Here is an 18,825-nt window from a genome sequence, read left to right on the forward strand (position 1 = left end):
ACCACTCCACGTCACTTGGTGGCGCCAGCGTTAGTCTCCGTGGACCAGCCAATAAACCAGAAGTAGTTTGTTGACAAGGCGGGCTCGACGATTGGATTGATCAAATGTTGACCAAACGACTTGTTTGCTTTTTGTAATAATGATCTACCACCGACCAACGTTTATGTATTTTATATTGAAGACTATGCATTGTTTATTTGGTTAAATGGCCCCGCTATGCTGCGAGTTTATGAAATATGTGTTTCGCCACTTACTATTGGTCAACATGAACCACGTGACCATTTGGGGCGAGATAAGTCGGCAACAATTCCTTTCCTAAAAAGTATTGACGTCATTCACAACAATGCAATCATTCAAAAATGTCTCGGTTGTTGTTTGGTGTGTTGATATGTGACGTCATCGTTATTTAGTGTGTGTAACCGTCACTTTAGCTAGTGGTGTCCGGAATGAGTTCCTCCCTTCTGACTGTCCAGCAGTATCGCTTCTCGGCCTTTTGGCTAAGATCAAGTGTAGTATCTGTTCTTATCAGTTTAATATCTGATACGTCCCCTATCCGGGGACCATATATTAAATTGATTTTTGGAACTGGGAGATGGAACAGGGGCTTGCTCCGTCCACTCCACGCATCGACCTGGTATTGCAGTACCTCCAGGAACGGTGCACCCCCTCTCTTGTTCAATGCAATCTATTACTCTAAATAATTAGAGCTTTCGGAAAGCCTGATCGGAAAACTTTTATGGTAGGTTTAATTTTCAGCCTAGTAACTATTCTCAACGTTTGTTCCTATACACGCAGTTAGATTATGGGGTATAGAAGTACCTCCTCTTGTAAAATCGTCTAAAAATAGTTCCTCAGCTGATAACCCAAGTATTGGTTCTGTTAGCTTAATTCTCTGCTGTCAGTATTGTAACATAAAGCTTCTCAATAATAATAAATTAATGAAAGAACCGAACTACATGAATGTTTTTTGTGACCAACAAGTATGTGCTCCAACTACTCTATCACAAAAAAAAAAGTGGTATAAATATTGGACATTCAAGACAGCCATGACATTATGTTCTTAACAAGTGTGTGTAAACTTTTGACCACGACTATATGTTGTATGTCTGTACAGTAGGTGTATATACTGAATGGTTGTATACATATTTCTATATATATATATTAGGGCTGGGCAACGATTAAAAATGTTAATCAAAGTTAATCGCACTATTTGTCCGATTAATCGCGATTAACTGCATTTCATACGCAAAGCCCAATAATGAATTCAAAAGTAGTGTGTAGTGCACCTTTATTGGAATATTCTCCCACATGAACAAAAGCGCCAAAACATTTGTTGTGCAAACATAATTTAAATCAGTCCTTGTTAAACAGTAGCAGTTAAATAGCATATTTTATGAAAATCAACTCAAAAAATGTAAATACAAACATTTAAGCTTATTACTACCACTGCCTGGGTATTTAAGTTATCCTGTTTGTTATGGAAAATAAATATAATCTACATACAAATCTCTGAGCCACAATCATAACATCTGAACAGGCAATTTCTGAGGTAACAGCAGAAACATTTGTTTTTATCAGGGATCGTATGTGTAAAAACCTATATTATAGGTAGTGGGCTGTTTTAGGGAATTTTTGATTAAATTATCCGTAGTAGCAATATTAATAATGTTGTGTTTATTCTGCGTAGTGCACTTAGAATAATTATGACCATATCTAGGAATTGATATGATGGGAGGTGGCGACTTGTCCAGGGTGTACCCCGCCTCCCGCCCGATTGTAGCTGAGATAGGCGCCAGCGCCCCCCGCGACCCCAAGAGGGAATAAGCGGTAGAAAATGGATGGATGGATGGAATTTTCCGATTGTTTGCTTGGTGCTTTGATAAACTGAACGCATCATATACATGGTACTATATTGTGATGTTATAAGCCAAGGGAAAAAAGAACTACCCTACCCAGCATGCAATAGGAGTGACGAGCATGCGCGGTAGTCCGGTATAGGTTGTGTGTCGCCATGACGGCATCTTGTATGTTGTGATATGCACACTCTGAAAGCAAACATTAAAAACTCAGCCAACACTCCTCGTCTGCATAATTCATAAATAGACAGACAACACATATACTCCACTGCTTCACAGGCCGCTGGATGTGGCCGGCAAAGTATTCCCATGCTAGCTAGCCGGTCTAGCAAGCACGCGTCATTCAGTCCAAAACGGCCCGATCTGTCCACATCCAGAATTGTCTGGCGGTCGTAAGTGATCCCGGAGTGACCACGCTGTAAGCCAGCCATGAAGTTTGCAGAATTGTCCGGTATTTTTTGCCAAATGTTCCATCTTTACCAAGAGCCCCTCCAAGCCGAAGCTTATCCGGGCGACGCCATCTTGTTAAGAAAAGGCGTTAACAAAATAAAAGCATGTAAACAACATACGCAAATGTGCGATAAAATAATTCTCGGCGTTAATAGATTGGTGAGTTAACTCGTAATTAACGCACTAATTTGCCCACCCCTAATATATATATATGTATGTATATATACATATATATACACACATGTACATATATACATTATACATGTGTATGTATGTATATATATATATCTGTGTGTGTGTGTGCACATGTATGTGTTTGTATATATGTAAGATGTGAAAATCTGCTGTACAGTTTGTGTGTATATATATACAGTATGTGTATATATATGTATATGTACACATATATATATATATATATATAGGTATATATACACACACCCATGTACATGTATACATTATATGAGTGTGTGTGTGTGTGTGTGTGTGTGTGTGTGTGTGTGTGTGTGTGTGTGCATATATGTATGTATGTGTGTGTGTATGTAAGCTGCAGAAAATCTGCTGTACAGTCTGTGTGCTTGGGTCCTGTTTTTAGGAACGCAAATACCAAACCTCACAATAATGTCTGATTGAAAGCTAAAAACGTTATGACAGACCACCTTAAAAAACTGAATGTAATTTTAAATGTTTTCATTGAATGAGACACCCAGAATGTACGCAGAGAAATGAAGAATGTAGGTTTTACAACATTGACTATGAACGATAAAACACTGATTATTGACTACATATGAACGTCACACCCCTTCTTCATCGACATATTTCACAATGAAGCGAAATCCACAAAAATGCAACAAACACAACAAAATATGAACGCGAAGGTTAAAGGGGAACATTATCACAATTTCAAAAGGGTTATAAACAATAAAAATCAGTTCCCAGTGGCTTGTTTTATTTTTTGAAGTTTTTTTCAAAATTTTACCGGTCCCGGAATATCCCTAAATAGAGCTTTGAAGTGCCTTATTTTCGCTATCTTCGAAACCACTATCCATTTCCCTGTGACGTCATACAGGGCTGCCAATACAAACAACATGGCGGTTACCACAGCAAGATATAGCGACATTAGCTCGGATTCAGACTCAGCTTTCAGCGGCTTAAGCGATTCAACAGATAACGCATGTATTGAAACAGATGGTCGGAGTATGGAGGCAGACAGCAAAAACGAAATTGAAGAAGAAATTGAAGCTATTGAGCGAATAGCTATTGACGCTATTCGGCCATAGCGTGGGTGTACCTAATGAAGTGGTCCATAGCATGGCTGCCTTACTAGCATCGCCGGTAAAATGTGCGGACCAAACGATCAGGACTTTCACATCTTGTGACACTGGAACAATTTAAATCTGTCGATTGGTAAGTGTTTGTTTCGCATTAAATGTGGGTATCTAGTTTCAAATGTACATACAGCTAGCGTCAATAGCATGTTAGCATCGAATAGCGTAGCATGTTAGCATCGATTAGCTGGCAGTCATGCCATGACCAAATATGTCTTGATTTGCACATAAGTCAACAACATCAACTAAACTCACCTTTGTGATTTCGTTGACTTAATCGTTGCAAATGCATCTGCAGGTTATCCATACCTCTCTGTGCCATGTCTGTCTTAGCATCGCCGGTAAAATGTGTAGACACTTTGGTACATTCAATGGGGGTCCGGCGGCAGATTTCTTGCCAGTGGTGCAACTTGAATCCCTCCCTGTTAGTGTTCTTACACCCTTTGACAACACACCGACGAGGCATGATGTCTCCAAGGTTCCAAAAAATAGTCGAAAATACGGAAAATAACAGAGCTGAGACCCGGTGTTTGAAATGTGACGGTGACGTCACGTTCTGACGTCATCGCTAAAAGACCGATAAACAGAAAGGCGTTTAATTTGCCAAAATTCACCCATTTAGAGTTCGGAAATAGGTTAAAAAAAATACATGGTCTTTTTTCTGCAACATCAAGGTATATATTGACGCTTGCATAGGTTTGGTGATAATGTTCCCCTTTAACAAAGAAGGTAAGAATGAAAACCTTAACACGTGCTTACCCAGACATCCATATACTAGCATTAACATGTCATTATTTTCTCCTCTATCTTATATTCATAAATATTTACGTTGTGTGCTGTTTATATCGTTATATTGTTGTTTGTATATATAGTTATATCGTTTAAAAATATGTCTTCAGAAAGGTTGTACTGCCACCTACTGGTAACACTTGCAGTTAGCACTTTAACATTACAAGCAAAGTTCAAACTATGATATTATGGCGGCTAGCTATGTTTGTGTTTTAAAATGCTATTAATGCATTCTATGAATTATATTTAATGAATTTCACGACGCGTCAGTTACAATAACGCTTATGCGACGTATTGGCGCGCTTTATGTGTTGGGTTCATGTCCAGTTTAAAGTGGTGTAGTTACCACTCCACGTCACTTGGTGGCGCCAGCGTTAGTCTCCGTGGCCCAGCCAATAAACCAGAAGTAGTTTGTTGACAAGGCGGGCTCGACGATTGGATTGATCAAATGTTGACCAAACCACTTGTTTGATTTTTGTAATAATGATCTACCACCGACCAACGTTTATGTATTTTATATTGAAGACTATGCATTGTTTATTTGGTTAAATGGCACCGCTATGCTGCGAGTGTATGAAATATTTGTTTCGCCACTTACTATTGGTCAACGTGAACCACGTGACCATTTGGGGCGAGATAAGTCGGCAACAATTCCTTTCATAAAAAGTATTGACGTCATTCACAACAATGCAGTCATTCAAAAATTTATCGGTTGTTGTTTGGTGTGTTGATATGTGACGTCATCGTTATTTAGTGTGTGTAACCGTCCCTTTAGCTAGTGGTGTCCGGAATGAGGTCCTCCCTTCTGACTGTCCATCAGTATCGCTTCTCGGCCTTTTGGCTAAGATCAAGTGTAGTATCTGTTCTTATCAGTTTAATATCTGATACGTCCCCTATCCGGGGACCATATATTAAATCGATTTTTGGAACTGGGAGATGGAACAGGGGCTTGCTCCGTCCACTCCACGCATCGATCTGGTATTGCAGTATCTCCGGGAACGGTGCATCCCCTCTCTTGTTGAAAATTATTATCTCAATATCGAAGTCTCAATTCCAGACTCACAATAGTAATTAAGATGACCACTCATTGTGTAAGCAGTGAGGAGCTCTCGTCTGCATACCCTCATTTAAAACCTTATTTTAAATAAGGGTTTGTAATGTTATTTTTTATTGAATAAGTCTTCGTCGAGTTCCGGCTAGAGGTCGTCAACCTGCGGCTTTTGAGTCTGTCCTAGTGGCTCCCTGGAGCTTAATCACAAACGTATGGAAAAAAATGCGGGAAAAATTTATGTTTGTTTGTTTTAATATGCTTTCTGTAGGAGGAGAAACATAACGCAAACCTTCCTATTTTTTATAAAGTACACTGTTAATACAAAACATGCTTCACGGATTTGAGTATTTGGCGAGCGCTGTTTTGTCCTACTAATTTTGGCGGTCCTTGAACTCACCGTAGCTTGTTTACATGTATAACTTTCTCCGACTGTCTATGATGTGTTTTATGCCACTTCTTTTTCTGTCTCATTTCGTCAACCAAACTTTTAATGTTGTGCGTGAATGCACAGAGGTGAGTTTTATTGATGTTATTGACTTGTGTGGCGTGCTAATCAGACATATTTGGTCACCGCATGACTGTTAGCTAATCGATGCTAACATGCTATTTAGGCTAGCTATATGTACATATTGCAACATTATACCTCATTTTTTTAGCTATATTTGTGGTCATTTAGTTTCCTTAAAGTCCTCTTAATTCAATTTATAGCTCATGACACACTATCTGTTTGTAATATGGCTTTTCATTTTTTTGCGGCTCCAGACAGATTTGATATTGTATTTTGGGTTCAACATGGCTCTTTCAACATTTTGGGTTGCTGGGCGATAAATCGATATACACGATATATCGCAGGTTGGTCTCTGCGATATAGAAAATGACTATATCGTGATATTCGAGTATACGTTCTCACGCAGTTGCTTTTAGCTGCGGGCATTACAGTACAGGCTCATCTCACTCTTTCCTGTGTCTCCTTCTCACAGACAGCAACGCACTAATTTAACATACGTCACATACGTATACGCCCTCGCGGAGCATAGTATTAGCAGCATGGGTAATGTTAGCTGTGATGCTAGCAGAGCCGTGCGAGTGGTAATACGAGAGAAAGAAGGTGCAAATCTGGTAACAAATGAAGGAAGAATTAATTCCCAAGAAAAACAGCAGGGGGTCCATCGTCTGGCGGTGGTTTGGCTTCAAGTGGGAATACGTCGAACAGACAACCGTAATTTGTCAAGTTTGGGGCAAAAGCGTTGCTACAAAAAGTAGCATTGCTGCTATTATGTAGTATATTTTGAAAAGTCACCTGCTAGAGAATGAAGAGTGGTTACACTGCATGTTAACATCTCCATTCGGTGCCACACACCCACACAATCAAAATGCCGAGGTAAACATTTCCAGGTCAACACCGTATGAAATAAATAGTCAACAGAATTTAACAACATCCGCAGTAACCTACCACATAGTGAAGGACGAACACTATTTGATTTCCTATTATGCAGCTCATTTTTATTTGACACTTAAAATGTTTCTGACAATCTTGCTCTTTCTGTTTTGGAAATGACATGAACGTTTGTGCCAGTGCTTCTTAATAACTGTTTAATAAATACAGTTTTGGTCAATTGACTTAGTTGTGATTTCCCTCTCTCTGCATGAAAGTTTAAAATGAGCATATATTAAAGCAGTATGAAGAAGAATGTTTTATTGTGGACACATAGAATCATCATACTGCTGTGATTATATACATCAAGTGCTAATTCAAGGCAAAACATCCAGATATATATCGTGTATCGCGATATGGCTTAAACATATCGAGATATTTTAAAAAAGCCATGTCGCCCAGCCCTACGTTGAGTAGAAATTTACTCTAGACCAGGGATGTCAAACTGGTTTCAGTTATGGCTGCCATCAGAGGGCAGCTTGTTGTATTTTTAGGCCCACTATATATATTTTGATATTTTGCCTTAGCCTTGAATGAACACTTGATGCATATAATCACAGCTTCAACTCCATGCCGTCTCCAGATGAACTAAGCAAGTTTCTTTTCGTACATTCTGCTGCTGCATTAAATCAATCACGACATTGCATCCTGGAACTCTGCCTCCGCTTTACTGGCGAAACAGGAAGCGCGTCAGAAAAGCAATAAACCCAGCTGACTTTTTGGTCAACAAAAAAAGTGTTGAAGGGAAGCCAACACACACAATTCAAGCCACAGGACGACACTGCCAATTTTCAGCAAAATGTTAACTAAAAACCACCATTACATGGGACGTAGGTCACAGGGCAGTGTTTTAAATGTAGAAAAAAAATCACAATTTGACCCTTTTAATGTGGTGCGCCTTATTGTCCAAAAATAGGGTGCAGTCAAATAAAGCCCAATATTTAAAACTAATGTTGGTTTTTCAGTACGGCTTCACTTTGTTGCGTCGCCGAGCCCTCCAGCTTGAAGAGCTCACCCTGGGCGCAGACTCTGCGGACTGTGCCAAAACTCTCAATGAATTGGGCGTGCTCTACTACCTCCAAAACAACCTGGAGTAAGACTCGCCCCGCAAAACTCCTCAGACACTTCCGGCACATTCCCACCACTTTATATGTCCTCCCTAGCGCCGCCAAGGTGTTCCTGACCCGCTCCCTGCAGATGCGCCAGCGGGTCCTGGGTCCCGATCATCCTGACTGCGCTCAGTCCCTCAACAACCTGGCCGCGCTTCACACGGAGAGGCGGGACTACGAAGCGGCCGAGGACATGTACGAGAGGGCGCTGGACATCCGCAAAAGGGCCCTGTCCCCCGACCACCCCTCGCTGGCCTACACGCTCAAACACCTGGCCATGCTGTATAAGCGCAGGGTGAGGTGGATGACACTAAAACTTTGGAAAGCCAAAGCTGATTTTTTTTGTGTGTGTATGTCCCAGGGGAAGCTGGAGAAGGCGGTGCCACTCTATGAGCTCTCGCTGGACATCAGAGAAAAGAGTTTTGGACCCAAACACCCCAGTGTGGCCACAGCACTGGTCAACCTGGCAGTGAGCTACTGCCAGCTGGTAACTTTCATTGATTATTAATACTTTCAACCTGTGTTGGCGGCCAAAACAATTTCCCCAGCAGAGCGAAGTACTGTTATACATTTTGTTGATAGCTTGAGTCTCAGTTATTTGTGATATAGCAAGTACATCACTGACAAACACGCTCACACAGCAACACTTTATTCCCTGCCTCACAGTTAATTCTATATATACTGTAGTCATCTCCTTCTGTTTAGATACACACTCTCAGTTGTACTTTTATACACACATATAGAGTAGGGCTGGGCGATATGGCCTTTTTTTAATATCTCTATAAGTTTAGGCCATATCGCAATACACAATATATATCTCGATATTTTGCCTTAGCCTTGAATGAACACTTGATGCATATAATCACAGCAGTATGATGATTCTATGTGTCTACAGCAAAACATTCTTCTTCATACTGCTTTAATACATGCTACTTTTAAACTTTCAGCAGAGAAGGATATCACAACTATGTCAATTGACCAAAACTGTATTTATTAAACAGTTATTAAGCAGTGGCACAAACGTTCATGTCATTTCCAAAACAGAAAGTGCAAGATTGTCAGAGACATTTTAAGTGTCAAATAAAAATGAGCTGCATAATAGGAAATCAAATAGTTTTCTTCTTTCGCTATGTGGTAGGTTTTTACGGATGTTACTAAATTCTATTTTTTTCATTCGGTGTTGATGTGGAAATGTTTGCCTCTGCATTTTGATGGTGTGGGCGTGTGGCACCGAACGGAGATGTTGACATGCGAAGTAAGCACTCTTCATTCTCTAGCACAGGGGTGCCCATTACGTCGATCGCGAGCTACCGGTTGATCGCGGAGGATGTGTTAGTCGATCGCCAGCCAGGCATTTAAAAAAATAGACCCAAAAATTAGCGATCATCAATTTTCACCAAGACGTCACTTTCGTCACTTGATTGACATTCACGACACCTGAGGGTCTTGCGAGATGACACTGGCTGCTGCGAGCTTATTATTAAGAAAAGGTGATAGACAGGAAGGCGAGAAACACTTTTTATTTCAACACATTCATGCCGTACCTGCTGTCAAAACCCTAAAGACCAACTGCACAGTTCCTATCTTCACAATAAAAGCGCTGCTTCCTCTTGGCTGGGCTAACAAAATAAGAGTCTCAGAAAGCTGGCGTGCACAAGCTAGCAAGCTACGGAGCTAAGGGATTTCTTGTAAAGTGTATAAAAACGAGTATGGCAGCTGGACAAATAAGATGCCAAAAACTAACCACTTCCATGTGGTATTGGGCAGAAAGGAGGACTTTTGTTCTCCTCCATTTGAAAATGCCGACATTATCCGCACTTCTGTCGGATTCCAATCAATGCAAGTCATCCGAATCAGGTAATACTCCAACTTATATTCTTATCTTCATGGAAAAAAGGACTCTATATGTGTTAAACATTATTGCATTATCATTAAAAACCTTTAATATGTGAACAAAAACGTATGTTTCATAAATAAAAACATAAATGATATATATGACTGAGGTAGATCCCCTCGACTTGGTCAATTGAAAAGTAGCTCGCCTGCAGAAGAAGTGTGGGCACCCCTGCTCTAGCAGGTGACTTTTCAAATGACGCTACATATTAGCAGTAATGCTACTTTTTATAGCAACGCTTGTGCCACATGCTTGACTTACTACGGTTGTCTGTTCGACATATTCCCACTTGAAGCCAAACCACCTTCTCCTCCTTCATTCACACCTTTCTCTCGTATTACCACTCGCACGGCTCAGCTAGCATCACAGCTAACGTTACCCATGCTGCTACCTCTCTGCTCCGCGAGGATGGAGATGTATGTGACGTATGTAAGAAGTGCGCTTTCTGTCTGTGAGAAGGAGAGACAGGCAAGAGCGAGGAGAGCCTGCAGTGTAATGCCCGCAGCTAAAAGCAACTGCGTGAGAACGTATACTCGAATATCACGATGTAATTATTTTCTATATCGCACAGAGACAAACCCGCGATAAATCCTGTATATCGATCTATCGCCCAGCCCTAATATACAGTACAGGCCAAAAGTTCGAACACACCTTCTCATTTCAATGTGTTTTCTTTATTTTCATGACTATTTACATTGTAGATTATTATGAAGCAAAAGTAGTTTTTTTACATTTATCTTGAGTAGGCCTGTACATGTTGCTGTCCGCAGATTCTCTTCCTGCTCAGAGAGTAATTTTATATTTGTAAACACAATATAGTGACCTACTTTTATTACTCTTCGACTACTCGTATTGCACTCTGGTCAACTTTCTTACTTTTACAATTGGTTTTATATATGCAGTTGATTTTCCATCCATCCATCCATTTTCTACCGCTTATTCCCTTTCGGGGTCGCGGGGGGCGCTGGCGCCTATCCCAGCTACAATCGGGCGGAAGGCAGGGTACACCCTGGACAAGTCGCCACCTCATCGCAGGGCCAACACAGATAGACAGACAACATTCACACTCACATTCACACACTAGGGCCAATTTAGTGTTGCCAATCAACCTATCCCCAGGTGCATGTCTTTGGAGGTGGGAGGAAGCCGGAGTACCCGGAGGGAACCCACGCATTCACGGGGAGAACATGCAAACTCCACACAGAAAGATCCCGAGCCTGGATTTGAACCCAGGACTGCAGGAACTTCGTATTGTGAGGCAGACGCACAGTTGATTTTATTAGAATATATTTCTCTTATTTATTAGTGTTTAGTATATTATTATGTATAAATTCTATTTACAAAGCAAATGAAATAACTGGAAGTAAATACTCCTGTTAATTAGTTATTATGAAGGATTTATATTAGTGTTTAGTATATTACAATGTCCATCCATCCATCTTCTTCCGCTTATCCGAGGTCGGGTCACGGGGGCAACAGCCTATTATTACAATGTATAAATTTTATTTATAAAGAAAATGAAATAACTTGAAGTAATTACTCTTATTAATTGGATATTATGAAGGATTTATTATGATTGCTTCGTTTTCAAAATAAAATGCTGCATCAGCTTTGCTCACTTGATGATGTTCTGTGGATGGATGTCCTCTGATGAAGGAAGTCCAGATGTCCCACAAAAGCAGAGATCTTATTTGTTTTTCTTGTTGAATCACAAAGTACTACTCAGATCTTTGAGTGCTTTTGTAGTTATTTTATTATTAGACAATCATGCTTGTTTACAAAAGGAAGGACAAATGCATCTTTGCTATTTCTATTGCCAAATCAATCAATCAATCAATCAATGTTTATTTATATAGCCCCAAATCACAAATGTCTCAAAGGACTGCACAAATCATTACGACTACAACATCCTCGGAAGAACCCACAAAAGGGCAAGGAAAACTCACACCCAGTGGGCAGGGAGAATTCACATCCAGTGGGACGCCAGTGACAATGCTGACTATGAGAAACCTTGGAGAGGACCTCAGATGTGGGCAACCCCCCCCCCCTCTAGGGGACCGAAAGCAATGGATGTCGAGCGGGTCTAACATGATACTGTGAAAGCTCAATCCATAGTGGCTCCAAGACAGCAGCGAGAGTCCCGTCCACAGGAAACCATCACAAGCGGATCAGCAGCGTAGAGATGTCCCCAACCGATACAGGCGAGCGGTCCATCCAGTCAGTACTTCATCCATGGTCATCGGACCGGACCCCCTCCACAAGGGAGGGGGGGACATAGGAGAAAGAAAAGAAGCGGCAGATCAACTGGTCTAAAAAGGAGGTCTACTCAAAGGCTAGAGTATACAGATGAGTTTTAAGATGAGACTTAAATGCTTCTACTGAGGTAGCATCTCGAACTGTTACCGGGAGGGCATTCCAGAGTACTGGAGCCCGAACGGAAAACGCTCTATAGCCCGCAGACTTTTTTTGAGCTCTAGGAATCACTAATAAGCCGGAGTCTTTTGAACGCAGATTTCTTGCCGGGACATACGGTACAATACAATCGGCAAGATAGGCTGGAGCTAGACCGTGTAGTATTTTATACGTAAGTAGTAAAACCTTAAAGTCACATCTTAAGTGCACAGGAAGCCAGTGCAGGTGAGCCAGTAAAGGCATAATATGATCAAACTTTCTTGTTCTTGTCAAAAGTCTAGCAGCCGCATTTTGTACCAACTGTAATCTTTTAATGCTAGACATGGGGAGACCCGAAAATAATACGTTACAGTAATCGAAACGAGACGTAACAAACGCATGGATAATGATCTCGGCGTCTTTAGTGGACAAAATGGAGCGAATTTTAGCGATATTACGGAGATGAAAGAAGGCCGTTTTAGTAACGCTTTTAATGTGTGACTCAAAGGAGAGAGTTGGGTCGAAAATAATACCCAGATTTTTTACAGAGTCACCTTGTTTTATTATTTGGTTGTCAAATTTTAAAGTTGTATTATTAAATAGAGGTCGGTGTCTAGCAGGACCGATAATCAGCATTTCCGTTTTTTTGGCATTAAGTTGCAAAATGACACACTATATTAAACATTGGCTGAAAAATTAAGATGATAACCAACCTGTCAGTAGTGGTTGTTTCCCTTTAGTGGTCACTATAGACAGGTTTGACCTTTTTTTTTTTGGTTTTTACGCAATAATGTGTGTTTTGTTTATTTGCCAGAAGAAGCACAGTGAAGCCTTGCCTCTCTACGAGCGAGCACTCAAAGTGTACGAGGACACTTTGGGACGCTCACACCCCCGCGTTGGAGAGACGCTGAAGAATCTTGCCGTGCTCAGGTATGCAACCCTTCACTGTACACATGAGATGGCACTGAATTTAGTTTCCCATTTCCTCAATTTAGTCCAAGGAGCACTGCAAGAACAATAGTACAGAATAATATATATATAAATAGTCGGTTATAAATAGCAGGGGTCTCAAACTCAATCCACCTGGGGGCCACTGGATGCAGAGTCTGGGTGAGGCTGGGCTGCAAGAAAATATTTCTTAAATTTTTTTTTGCATGTTCCTCAGCATGTGTAGTTGTATAATGACGTTTCAAATTGTATTCATTGTGCACCGCAACTTTTTCTGCGCAAATAAGACACGTCGGGGTGCAGCTGTCCTCAACAAAGAAATGTTGCCTCTCCCACTTTTCCTTGAATGGTCTTTGCTCATCACTAACTTTTCTCTTCATCTTTGAAAAAGACTTGTTTGGGGTTGTGGAATATATTTGTATTTAGCCGACGCACGGAGAATAATGTTATTTCCGCAATGTGTGTCGTTCCGCTTTTCCTCCCTACAGCAACACGGCGGTCGGTGGATAATAGCCGGGAATGTACCTGGATAGCGAGCACAAAAAAGTGATCTACATAATATACAAAAATATATGTCAATCAATCAATCAATGTTTATTTATATAGCCCCAAATCACAAATGTCTCAAAGGACTGCACAAATCATTACGACTACAACATCCTCGGAAGAACCCACAAAAGGGCAAGGAAAACTCACACCCAGTGGGCAGGGAGAATTCACATTCAGTGGGACGCCAGTGACAATGCTGACTCTGAGAAACCTTGGAGAGGACCTCAGATGTGGGCAACCCCCCCCCCCTCTAGGGGACCGAAAGCAATGGATGTCGAGCGGGTCTAACATGATACTGTGAAAGTTCAATCCATAGTGGCTCCAAGACAGCAGTGAGAGTCCCGTCCACAGGAAACCATCTCAAGCGGATCAGCAGCGTAGAGATGTCCCCAACCGATACAGGCGAGCGGTCCATCCTGGGTCCCGACGAGCGGTCCATCCTGGGTCTCGACTCTGGACAGTCAGTACTTCATCCATGGTCATCGGACCGGACCCCCTCCACAAGGGAGGGGGGGACATAGGAGAAAGAAAAGAAGCGGCAGATCAACTGGTCTAAAAAGGAGGTCTATTTAAAGGCTAGAGTATACAGATGAGTTTTAAGATGAGACTTAAATGCTTCTACTGAGGTAGCATCTCGAACTGTTACCGGGAGGGCATTCCAGAGTACTGGAGCCCGAACGGAAAACGCTCTATAGCCCGCAGACTTTTTTTGAGCTCTAGGAATCACTAATAAGCCGGAGTCTTTTGAACGCAGATTTCTTGCCGGGACATACGGTACAATACAATCGGCAAGATAGGCTGGAGCTAGACCGTGTAGTATTTTATACGTAAGTAGTAAAACCTTAAAGTCACATCTTAAGTGCACAGGAAGCCAGTGCAGGTGAGCCAGTACAGGCGTAATATGATCAAATTTTCTTGTTCTTGTCAAAAGTCTAGCAGCCGCATTTTGTACCAACTGTAATCTTTTAATGCTAGACATTGGGAGACCCGAAAATAATACGTTACAGTAATCGAGGCGAGACGTAACAAACGCATGGATAATGATCTCGGCGTCTTTAGTGGACAAAATGGAGCGAATTTTAGCGATATTACGGAGATGAAAGAAGGCCGTTTTAGTAACGCTTTTAATGTGTGACTCAAAGGAGAGAGTTGGGTCGAAGATAATACCCAGATTTTTTACAGAGTCACCTTGTTTTATTATTTGGTTGTCAAATGTTAACGTTGTATTATTAAATAGAGGTCGGTGTCTAGCAGGACCGATAATCAGCATTTCCGTTTTTTTGGCATTAAGTTGCAAAAAGTTAGCGGACATCCATTGTTTAATTTCATTAAGACACGCTTCCAACTGACTACAGTCCGGCGTGTTGGTCAGCTTTAGGGGCATGTAGAGTTGGGTGTCATCAGCATAACAGTGAAAGCTAATACCGTATTTGCGTATGACGTCACCTAGCGGCAGCATGTAGATGCTGAAGAGTATACGTAGTGTTCATCTTGTGAGGCAATGCAAATTAAACAATAAAAAAAAACAAATAACGTTTTGTATTGGTCCAGGTTATCGCGGACTGTTATTACTGACGGACAGGTGTCGCGGTGTGACTGCAGCCAGGAGCGGAAGAAAACCCTTGTCTCCATGGCAACGTCTCCTGTCGCTTTCACTCATTTGCCGCTTTTCCACTAATGCAGGGGTAGGCGACCCAGAACGTTGAAAGAGCCATTTTGGAGCCAAATAACACAACGCTGTCAAGCGCCATTATAATAAAACTTGCGGGCCGCACTAACAATAAACTTTCATATTAAGGTGGGGGCCGCAAAATAACGTCCCGCTGGTTGCGTGTCTGAGACCCCTGGTTTATAGAAATAACTTATAAATAAATTGTGCAAATAGAAAGTAAAAACAATAACAGACCAAATAAAATCCAGAGGGGTTTCGGTGGGAGCGGGGGTGTATATTATAGCGTCCCGGAAGAGTTAGTGCTGCAAGGGGTTCTGGGATTTTGTTATGTTGTGTTACGGTGCGGATGTTTTCCCGAAATGTGTTTGTCATTCTTGTTTGGTGTGGGTTCACAGTGTGGCGCATATTTGTAACTGTTAAAAGTTGTTTATAGGGCCACCCTCATTGTGACCTGTATGGCTGTTGACCAAGTATGCATTGCATTCACTTGAGTGTGTCTGTAAAAGCTGTATATATTATCTGACTGGGCCGACACGCTGTTTGCATGGAGGAAAAGTGGACGTGACGACAGGTTGTAGAGGACGCTAAAGGCAGTGGCTTTAAGGCACGCCCCCAATATTGTCGTCCAGGTGTAAATCGGGAGAATGGTTGCCCGGGAGATTTTCGGGCGGGGCACCGATATTTGGGAGTCTCCCGGAAAAATCGGGAGGTTTGGCAAGTATGGTTCCGTTAAATGACGTTTTTCCACGCAGCTACGAAGAGGGCGATTTTGAAAAGGCTGCTGAGCTCTACAAGCGTGCCATGGAGATCAAAGAGGCGGAGCCATCGCTGGTGTGTGGAAACGCGCCCTCACGCCATTCATCCAGCGTGGAGACCTTTAGCATGAGGGGACCTGCCCCTCTCCCTCCTGGTCCCAGGTGACACTGGCGGACAGAGGTACTATGTGGAGGTTTGCAAATAATGCCCTGAGATGATGAGGATTATTTAAAACTATATACATTTTCTGTTATACCACTTTTGTAACACAGTATTAGCACTACAGCAAATTCCGAAATGGTTTTATATTTGTTTTTGTGAAACATAATACTTTGCCGGATAGTATTGTAACATAAAGCCTCTCGAGTCATTTGAGATAATAATAAATTCATACATGAACCAAACTTCATGAATGTTTTTTGTTACCAACAAGTATGTGCTTCAATCACTCTATCACAAAAAAAAATAAAAGTTGTAGAAAATATTGGAAATTCAAGACAGCCATGACATTATGTTCTTTACAAGTGTGTGTAAACTTTTGACCACGACTATATGTTTGTATGTCTGTACAGTAGGTGTATATACAGTATGTGTATATATATATATATACACAGTATGGTTGTATATATATTTGTCTACATACACACACACATGTACATCTATACATTATATATCAGTGTGTGTATAGTTGTGTATGTATATAGACATGTATAAATGTGTGTGTGTGTGTGTGTATGTAAGTTGCAAAAATCTGCTGTACAGTATGTGTGCTTGGGTCCTGTTTTTAGGAACACAAATACAAAACCTAACAATAATGTCTGATTGAAAGCTAAAAACGTTATGACAGACCACCTTAAAAAAATTTAATGTAATGTTAAATGTTTTTACTGAATGAGACACCCAGAATGTACGCAGAGAAATGAAGAATGAAAATAAAGAATGTAGGTTTTACAATATTGACTATGAACGATAAAACACTGAATATTGACTACATATGAACGTCACACCCCCTCTTCATCGACATATTTTACAATCAAGCGAAATCAACAAAAATGCACCAAACACAACAAAATATGAACGCGAAGGTTAACAAAAAACCCCACCTACAATCTGATATATCTGATATATGACTAAGCTTTAGAACTTTGTTGTAATAATCTTCCGTTTGTCCCTGACACCCGCATTTCAGGCTCGTTCTGGAAACTCTGTGGAAACGCTCCCCACCCACACTGCTTGGTGCCTCGTCTGAGCTGCTGTGACTTAGATGACCATTGTAACTAATTAGATGACCATTGTAGCTAATTAGATAACCATAGTAACTAATTAGATGACCATAGTAACTAATTAGATGACCATAGTAACTAATTAGACGACCATAGTAACTCATTAGATGACCATAGTAACTAATTAGATGACCATAGTAACTAATTAGATGACTGTAGTAACTAATTAGATGACCATAGTAACTAATTAGATGACCATAGTAACTAATTAGGTGACCATAGTAACTAATTAGATGACCATAGTAACTAATTACATGACCATAGTAACTAATTAGATGACCATAGTAACTAATTAGGTGACCATAGTAACTAATTAGATGACCATAGTAACTAATTAGGTGACCATAGTAACTAATTAGATGACCATAGTAACTAATTAGATGACCATAGTAACTAATTAGGTGACCATAGTAACTAATTAGATGACCATAGTAACTAATTAGATGACCATAGTAACTAATTAGATGACCATAGTAACTAGTATATCATGCAAAAGCGCAGATTCCAACCATTGAAATACTATGTATGGTTCAAGACTTACGGTCATTAGAAAACCTCACTGCACATCATAATGGCAGCTACACTTTCCATCTGAAAGATCTAAAATAATTATTTGGGAATGTCCGGTGTACCAGATTGAAAAGCTTAACGGGCAGTATGTGGTCCCCGGGCCTTAAATTTCCCTGGTCTGTATTAAAGGCCTACTGAAACCCAGTACTACCGACAACGCAGTCTAATAGTTTATATATCAATGATGAAATATTAACATTGCAACACATGCCAATACGGCCTTTTTAGTTTACTAAATTGCAATTTTAAATTTCCCGCAATGTATCCTGTTGAAAACGTCGCGGAATGATGACGCTTATGTTGACGCGTGCTTGTGATGTCATTGGTTGGAGCGGACATTTCAGCCCAGCACCACTCATGGCTAAAAGTCGTCTGCTTTAATCGCATAATTACACAGTATTCTGGACATCTGTGTTGCTGAATCTTTTTGCAATTTGTTAAGTTAATAATGGAGACTACAAAGAAGAATGTTGTTGGTTGAAAGCAGTGGATTGCAGCTGCCTTTAGCAACCAAAAAACAGCCGGTGTTTCTTTGTTTATTGTGAAGCATTAATATGGAACAGAGCGGTCAAGCGAACATGGTTCTCTACCACATGTCAACCGGGAGGTTTCGGTGAGAGAATTGTGGTAATAAGTCGGCTTTTACCGGAGACATGAGCGGAGCTTGCGTCCTCCTGCAGCTGTCAAAGAGGCAGCTGTGACTTTCTTGGCTCCTCCATGGCTTCCATCAGAGACACTGGCGGTCAC

The 18,825-nt window shown here is 41.0% G+C and overlaps 1 protein-coding gene and 2 non-coding genes across 5 annotated transcripts in view; all 3 read left to right on the top strand.

Annotated features, from left to right (window-relative positions):
• The window catches only part of nphp3 (nephronophthisis 3), an 80,806-nt gene that overhangs the window by 24,968 nt on the left and 37,013 nt on the right, over nt 1-18,825 (top strand). Inside the window, exons 23-27 of one of the 3 annotated variants that reach the window (XM_061922278.1) lie at nt 7,872-7,999; nt 8,070-8,310; nt 8,377-8,502; nt 13,115-13,230; nt 16,222-16,629. The exons of 1 other annotated variant lie outside the window; for it this stretch is intronic. In XM_061922278.1, the coding sequence (XP_061778262.1) occupies nt 7,872-7,999; nt 8,070-8,310; nt 8,377-8,502; nt 13,115-13,230; nt 16,222-16,390 (780 nt within the window). In that variant the 3' untranslated portion in view covers nt 16,391-16,629. Of the gene's footprint in view, nt 1-7,871; nt 8,000-8,069; nt 8,311-8,376; nt 8,503-13,114; nt 13,231-16,221; nt 16,630-18,825 lie in introns of those variants that run through there. One more of the 3 variants, XM_061922279.1, reaches the window with a different exon arrangement.
• Nucleotides 478-668, top strand: LOC133569920 (U2 spliceosomal RNA). The gene has a single exon (XR_009809973.1). It is a non-coding gene; the product is annotated as a U2 spliceosomal RNA (small nuclear RNA).
• Nucleotides 5,242-5,432, top strand: LOC133569931 (U2 spliceosomal RNA). The gene has a single exon (XR_009809984.1). It is a non-coding gene; the product is annotated as a U2 spliceosomal RNA (small nuclear RNA).

The sequence above is a fragment of the Nerophis ophidion genome, linkage group LG15 (assembly GCF_033978795.1).
Source record: "Nerophis ophidion isolate RoL-2023_Sa linkage group LG15, RoL_Noph_v1.0, whole genome shotgun sequence".
NCBI lineage: Eukaryota > Metazoa > Chordata > Actinopteri > Syngnathiformes > Syngnathidae > Nerophis > Nerophis ophidion.